General features: G+C 46.9%; 1 protein-coding gene across 1 annotated transcript; it reads right to left on the minus strand.

Annotated features, from left to right (window-relative positions):
* Positions 1-38: 38 nt before the first annotated feature.
* On the minus strand, positions 39-7,181 carry LOC120826958 (putative C-mannosyltransferase DPY19L4). Its single transcript, XM_040189581.2, has 19 exons — positions 6,797-7,181; positions 6,508-6,624; positions 6,048-6,172; positions 5,877-5,967; positions 5,660-5,781; positions 5,117-5,262; positions 4,834-4,957; positions 4,605-4,739; positions 4,087-4,218; positions 3,721-3,822; positions 3,553-3,626; positions 3,221-3,379; positions 2,551-2,670; positions 2,296-2,416; positions 2,040-2,096; positions 1,884-1,966; positions 1,667-1,799; positions 1,159-1,317; positions 39-601 (listed from the first exon to the last, which is right to left on the minus strand). Exons 1-19 carry the CDS (start codon positions 6,885-6,887, stop codon positions 437-439), a joined length of 2,256 nt encoding a protein of 751 aa, XP_040045515.2. The 5' UTR covers positions 6,888-7,181; the 3' UTR covers positions 39-436.
* Between the last annotated feature and the right edge of the window lie 116 nt (positions 7,182-7,297).

Here is a 7,297-nt window from a genome sequence, read left to right on the forward strand (position 1 = left end):
TATCACCTCCTTGCTGGATTTAAAAGGAAGAATCTCAGTTTTTCACACATTTTTATTTTCCATAATTGAAACCTACATGGCCTTTTGCAGATAGACAGCTATTGGTCAGACTTGGTAGCACCAGAGGGAACTTTCCACCCGATACTTCAGGTAAGACCCAGGGAAGAGGGAACGGTTAAAGGTGGTTTGCTCGCCTTTACCTTTCGCACACACATCAGCTCATTGATTCTACAGTGATCATTGCTCATGCCATCAAACAGAGCCCTTTCATGTTGGTCTTAGTCAAATCATGTGTTTGACTTTACAGCGTCAGCGTCTACTCCCGCGTGTGGGAGATCCCAGTGAGTAGACACTGTCCCATGAGTGCTCTGTGACATGGTGGATGCGCCGTGGAGGCCGGAGCCAGACGCAGCGGGAAGAGGCGGGGGGGGCGCTGTCAGTACTGAAAGGAGATGACCGAGTTCACTTTGTACACGTGGTACGATCGGTTCCAGAAAACCCGGGTGAAGTAGTTTGTGTAGGGCGAGTAGTTCATCTTTATCTCGTGGCAGAACCTCCCGTGCTTGGAGAAAGAGTAAATCTCTCCTTTGTCATAAACCACCTGAATGAAATCAAGGGATATGAGACTTGAATGAATATTAGCAATTGCATAAATACATACTTTCCAACAAACAGGCCTCACTGGAATTTTTTACAAAGCAGTTTCAAAATGCACAAGCTTCATTTACATTAAATAACAATGAGGAATATTTTCTCTCATATATATATATCGTAGGCGTATTCTAGGCGTTAAAGAAACAAGCTACAAAGTGGATGTAGATTGTCGGACAGAGCCAGGCTATCCATTCACCCCTTGTTACCATTCTTTATGCTAAGCTAACTGAAACTGTGGTTTATATTTACCACAAAAAGTGGAACCAATTACTCCATATAACCCTGAGAGTAAGCAGCGTATTGCAAGTGGTATTATTTCTACTGTATGTAATGCATGAGAGCTTCACAATTGTTTTTAGATTTTATTAGTTTTACATTGATGGACTGCACAGTACTTCTCGAGCTCTTGGTCCAACAGAAAATCATCCAAAAGCTACTTTGATGAACTTTAAAACCGTGATTTTCAACATCATGCAGCTTGTGGTAAAAAGAGCGTTGACTCACATGTGCATTGGCGATGTCCAGCAGGTCTTTGATCCGACAGCCCTTATTAGGACTAAGCTCGTTGCAAATTGACTCCTCGATGATCACATAGTTTGCCTTCTGAGAGGTCAAAATCTTGTAGATGTCCTCTGCAGACCTCATTGAATACACCTGATAACTCTACAAAGGAGAGAGAAAAAAACAATAACTATGTTCACAAGTTCAACCGATGATGAGGACAGTCTTAATAGGTTGTGTCTTCTTGTGCGTTTGGGGAAGTTTTGATGCCTTAGTGATCCAGCAGTATAGATTCAAACATAAGATACCATTATTACAGAACATTTACGAGGAATATTAAAATTGGGATTAATCCGTCTATTTAATTAATCACTTCTTTAAACCCAAGTGGCTGCAATGTCTGCCGTTGTATGAAACTGACCGCTCTGCCCCACGTTGTGTCTTTTGATTATCTTCCAGCGCCAAGCAGCCTGCTTTGTTTTTCCTAAAAAACACATTTTGTCTCACTCACGTCTTCTGACCTCCTCAGCAGGTGGACGTCGGAGTAAAGCGGTAAACTGGTAACGGCTGAACCTGAACACAACTTCACCGTTCCCAACAGCTCAGGGCTTCCTGCGAAGACCGCCGCCCCCGGAGCCTGGGAGCTGGAGGACCGGAAGAAGACGTAAGGTGCCACAATATAAACCACAAAGATGTCTGCGAAAATACAGAAAGATCCGGTGACCCACTTGATCCAGCTGATGAGCTCCACTGTGTCTGCATCGTAAAACTCCTGCACGTCTGACAACTCCGCTAAGACACGAGGGCAGTACTGCATGAAAGAAGAGAGGATACTGTGAAGATGCTTGTGTCCCACTCCAAGAACAAGAGCGTACATGTCTCACCTCTCTCCATAAACTGAAACCAATGATAGTAGGAACTGCTGTGCTCAGGATCAAGGACTAGAGAGAAAAAGCAATCGTGAACACCGTGAAGTCAAACCAAAGAACAGAAGTAAGTGGAACACTGCAATGGTGCATGAAACCTGCTCTCCCGAACTAAACACAATCACAATAATCATTTCCCTTTTAGACCATGCGAGTGGAGAAGAGGACTTCTTTCCCACTTAAATAGCACGCCTGGTGTTAAACGTGAACTCACCAGTACTATCGGGTGGATGGACTTCAGTTTGAGCCACTTTAACACAGTCATCCAGAGCTCTGGAGAACACACGCCGAACGCTGTGAACATGCAGACGTACGGGGTCCATAAATATTTCATCCTGCGTGGGAAAAAAGAGAAAAGTTGACTTGAGTCCAGTTGCGCCAAAACTGAACGAGAGCAATTTAGCAGCGTTGCATGTACATGAATGTCTGAACTAAGGTCTAAAATGCACTTTTACGTGGATGAACGTACCCGTCAAACAGCAGGGCCAGGCCTCCGAAAAGCAACGTGTGAAAAACATGATAGATGACCTCGGGCTGCTCCCCTACGCGTCCGTCTTCAAGTCGGAGGTTCGTCGTCATTGGCTGGCCGCTGTGTGACGGTAAGAATGCTTTCAGCATCATTTAGATCAAGAATACAGACAACAGTGGAAACAAGACACAAAACCTGCACTGCAAAGCTTCAGAACTGCAAGCTGTGGTCACCAGCTCAGTCTAATATAACCTAAAAAAAAGAGCAATGGACCGTGTACAACAAGGTGGGCAGGTTCATTGTTTTGGCCACGTTGGCCCACATTGACCACATTTGGACTGTGGAGGTGTGATGTAGACACACACATCAAGCCCTGATAGCAGTAGAGACTTTACAGACACAAAGTAGCCCTCCCCTTAAACAAACCCTACGTTATGGTCTATTTCACTCTGAATGGACCAGAAATTACAAACTGAGCCTCATGCTGAATTCAAACTGGAGATTGGGACGATAAACTCATCTTTACAAAGGGAATAAATCAAGTGAGAATTAGATTCATGGTCTCAAAGACTTCTACACAATATTTTTGCAACCAGATGAGCCCCCTGATGGCCATTAGAGAGAATGCAGCTTCAATGGCCTCTTGGTTGTGCATTGTTTGGCTGCTAACCTGAGCCTCCTGTAAATGGTCTGCAGGGTGGACAGCAGACACACAGTGAGCACCAGCAGGTAGAAGGGAAGCACCGAGGCCTGCGTCAGGCGCAGGAAGAAGTCCTGGCCGGGCGTCTGGAAACTCTCCTGGCACAGGAGGATGTTGGTGACGAAGTCACTGCGATGGCAGGAAAGAGAAGCATTGAGATTAGATTACAGCGGATTAGATTATAGACACATAGTGACTAATATTGATGGTGTTTAAACAAACATGGCGTAATACACAATGCCACCTCGGTGCAATGGCCTACATTATAACAGCTAACTGTTAATGCAACCGCTGCGACTCACGTCGTCGTGTTGAGCCCAAATTTTACTTCAAGGAATTTCAAAATGAAGTCGCTCTCACTTACAGGCACAAGTTTCTGTGAATGAAAAAAAGTGACGATTAACCAACAGCTTTAACACAATACATAACCAATGAATACAGCCAATCCAGGTTCTCGTGCTTGATTATACCTTGACCAAATAACTGAAGGTGATTCCAGTGGTAAAGACCAGGTGGAAGTGAAGGAAGAGCTTCATGACTCTGGCCACGAGAGGTCCCATCTTCATCTTTTGCTGCATTAGAAATACAGGAAACGGCACGAGATGTTGTGATTCTATGTCAATGCATTTTTAATGATTACACAAAAAGAGAAATGGAAATTGGCACATGAAAGCCTGTGCAACCAGGAAATGTACAACAGCATTCCTGTAGAGTCTCAATAATGAATCTGTTAACAGACAACTTAAGCAACCTCCTCTTGGATCCTATGAAATAAAAATAAGCCTGTTGTGTGGAAATCGCCTGAGCTCTGACGTGAAGGAGGAAGCTAACTCTACCTGGAAGTACCTCGCGAGCACTGAGCCAATCAGCAGGCTGAGCAGAGGCGAGCTGAGCAGGGCCGCGTTCTGGAACTGGAACAAGTAGGCCAGGAACAGAGCGCAGAGGTACGCTTTGTGGATGTCGGCCATCTTCACATCCCAGGAGGAAAAGATGAAGGAGAGACGGCAAAAGCAGAAAAGGTCTTTAAGGGGAATTGTGGATGCCAGCATATTGAACATACAGATACGATTCACAGCCTAAGCTCATCATACCTAATAGAACAGTATTTTTTGTTCCTTTACCAAATAGCTGGTTATACATTTAGGATCAATTCATGTTCATAACATTTGCAAAAAGAAAAGGACGGACCTGGACGGCTGAGTTAATTGGATGAGGTTAAAAGTAGTTTGACATTATGGGAAAAGCACTTTACGCTTGTAGGAAATGAAACAGTGTGAAACAGCCTGACTGTGACACAAATGAGCGCCTCTATAGCTCAGTAATTCACACACGATGTCTCATTTGATGACCTCACCTTACGCGCTGGCACCAGGTCAAAAGAGTCCAGCAAGAGAAGACAGAGGCCCTGGACGAAGAGCACGTAGTGGCTGTGCTCCCACACCAGCAGGAAGACGAAGGTGGTGGCACTCAGCGTGAGGTAGCAGCACATCTACGCGGGAGCACAGCTCGTTAGCGAGTGGACGCGCCGACCCGGCTACAGCGCAGGCTTCGTTAGAAAAAAACCTGCTTGTCGGGAGGCTCACCTCGGTGGCAGAGCGGATGTTATTACTCAGGAACCCAGTCAGAGCTGCAACCTGGCAGGAGAAGTAAGGCAGAGCCCAGTTGTCCCGCAGAGGAATGGCGTAGTCCACTTTGGTTGTATCCGGTCTGAGGAGGAAATGACCGGAGTAGAGTGGACAGGTCAGCGTCAGAGCATCTGCTCAGGTCTGATCCGTTACCCGATAATAGGAGCAAACACGGGAGGACAATAGACTGAAGATCATATGATGAATAATCGGGGGGGGGAAAGCGTAGAGTTCTGCTCACCTGTTGATCACATACCAGGACACGGTCAACATGCCGGCCACCCAGGTGCCGCTCATCACCCAGCTGCACACAAACAAGGCGGTTACATAGACGGCCTGAAGGCCGAAAACCGCTCCGACGTAGAAGTAGATCGGCTCCACAAAATCCTGAAGGGAGACACAGAAACCCAAGATTAAAGACCACGTTTACCGTTGCCTTACATGGCTATCAGGACTACGTCAAAACCAGACATGGGACTACTTCCTTTATCTGATATGACAAACCTCGCCTACCGATCATGAGATTAAACGCCATCTGACAAAAGATACCTTTCAAACAGGAAAATGTAACTGACTTTCAACTGTTCCCCACTGACATTCTGTCTCAACATGCAATAAATCTGTGGCTGGACGGCCTTTGGGCAGACGAGAGGAATTCTGTTACTGCTGCTTCTAATCGGTCTGCTAGTGTTTATTTGATACACAGCATTGTACGCGCTCAGCTCCTTAGTTCTCAGATAACAAATGTATGCACGCTTCCATCGGATGAAAGAAACCACCTCACCTGGCCGCCCGTGAGTCTGTATATGAAGCTTGTAATGAGCTCTGGATACAGCGAGAAACGCTCCACTGCGTTGATGGTCTGACCCGAAAGGGTCCTGTTGTCCACCATCAGCTCATAAAAACCTGGGAAATCCAAACCACACGAGCAGAGGGATGATTACCGGAATCGATCCTCGTCAAACCGTGTCTCTTTAATAAGAAGCAGAAAGGACTCGTACCGCTCTCAAAGGACGTGGCCGTCAGCATGTGCTTGTAGTAGTAATAGTAGAACCCGCTGCCTCCTTGGAAGGTGATTTCTCGCTCGAGCTCCTGAGAGAGACGCAATTCGCACGCTTATATTTGTGGCTGCCACGCGCGAGCGCACTCAAGGCAAGCGCAGCGTCACTCACCTGTCTTATGGAAAACCAGAACTTTCTGTCGTGGTACAGAGACATGTAGGTGGCATAAAGCACGGCACATGCCACCGCCGCCAGGCATCCGAAGAACAGCCTGGCAAGGCGCTGCAGCAACCCCGCTGAGGAGCCCGAACGGAACAAAACAATGCACAGTAATCCTTTCAGAAGTCACGAAGACAAGTGTGTCCATACGTTTTGTCTGTATTTTAAATAAAAAGTTGTTAATATCCTGCCGCAGCATTATCAAAGTTGCATCGAGTCATCGAGGAAACACGTTTTTTCATCCGATCGGTTACGTGCGACAGTCGATATTATCTGTTGTGCTGCACAATATTATGACTTGCCGTTTTTCCGTGCAGGTTTGCGGACGGTGGCAGATTGGATGGGGGATAAAAGGCGGAGCACACGGAGACGTGCTCAGTGTCTGCAGAGGCTCGATCCGTAGGACACTTACATGCAAGAGAGCGCGTGGGTCTTTTGACAGGAGACTCTGGAGGACGGTCCGATTGTCCTCCTTCCTGCAGAGCATCGTCTCCTGTTCCCTCTTCTGCGGACGCGCTCCCATCAGCCCCTGCGCTCACCAGGTGCAAACAGACAGGTGTTCGACTCTCATCTTCAGCAGAACCACAAGCCAGACGCGTTTACGTGGGGACATTTAATGACCTTTAAGGGTTGTTGGTTTTTTTTTGCTGAGGAAGTGACCTTGTATTTGGTTAGCAAACCGCTAAATTAGCTCCACTTACGCGTAGTCTCCAACTCGAGCTCGTTTCGGGTCTCGTCCTCGTCTCCAACGCCCTCCGAAGAGTCCGTTTCTGGAGATCTCACCTCGGTCATGGCGCGATTAAACGCGGGGACGCCCGACGTGCGCAGGCGGCAGCTCGCTGCTCTGGCGGCATCACCGCTAACAAGCGGCTCTCCAACACAAGCGCCGTCAAACCAAACCTCCGCTTTACGGTAAACGAGGCGACGCGCCGGGCTCTTCCCTCTCAGCCGCTCGCCACTGTTTGCGCCGTTGACGGAGTTGAGCGGAAGTGACGTAGCGGAAGTTCCGGGTGAGGAGCGGCACCAAACTACACCGCTGCAACTTTTTGGTAAACGTAAATTAATGGTTTTATTTTAAGGTTGTCACTTGTCGAATTTTATTTTCCTTACGGCAGTAATTTATTTAAAATGATTTTGTTTAAATCAGGAGTAAATCCGATGTAAGTTGTTGCAAGTAAAAAGTTTCAAATATTTGAGGAAGA

Source organism: Gasterosteus aculeatus, chromosome 10 (genome assembly GCF_964276395.1).
Source record: "Gasterosteus aculeatus chromosome 10, fGasAcu3.hap1.1, whole genome shotgun sequence".
Lineage (NCBI taxonomy): Eukaryota > Metazoa > Chordata > Actinopteri > Perciformes > Gasterosteidae > Gasterosteus > Gasterosteus aculeatus.

What these genes read in the sequence shown, in the direction of transcription:
- LOC120826958 (XM_040189581.2), bottom strand. Translation starts at nt 6,887, where the DNA reads ATGACCGAGGTGAGATCTCCAGAAACGGACTCTTCGGAGGGCGTTGGA. An exon ending in GCTCGAGTTGGAGACTACGC is followed by an intron (nt 6,625 to 6,796) that starts GTAAGTGGAGCT and finishes TGGTGAGCGCAG; the next exon opens with GGGCTGATGGGAGCGCGTCC. An exon ending in ACCCACGCGCTCTCTTGCAT is followed by an intron (nt 6,173 to 6,507) that starts GTAAGTGTCCTA and finishes CGGGCTCCTCAG; the next exon opens with CGGGGTTGCTGCAGCGCCTT.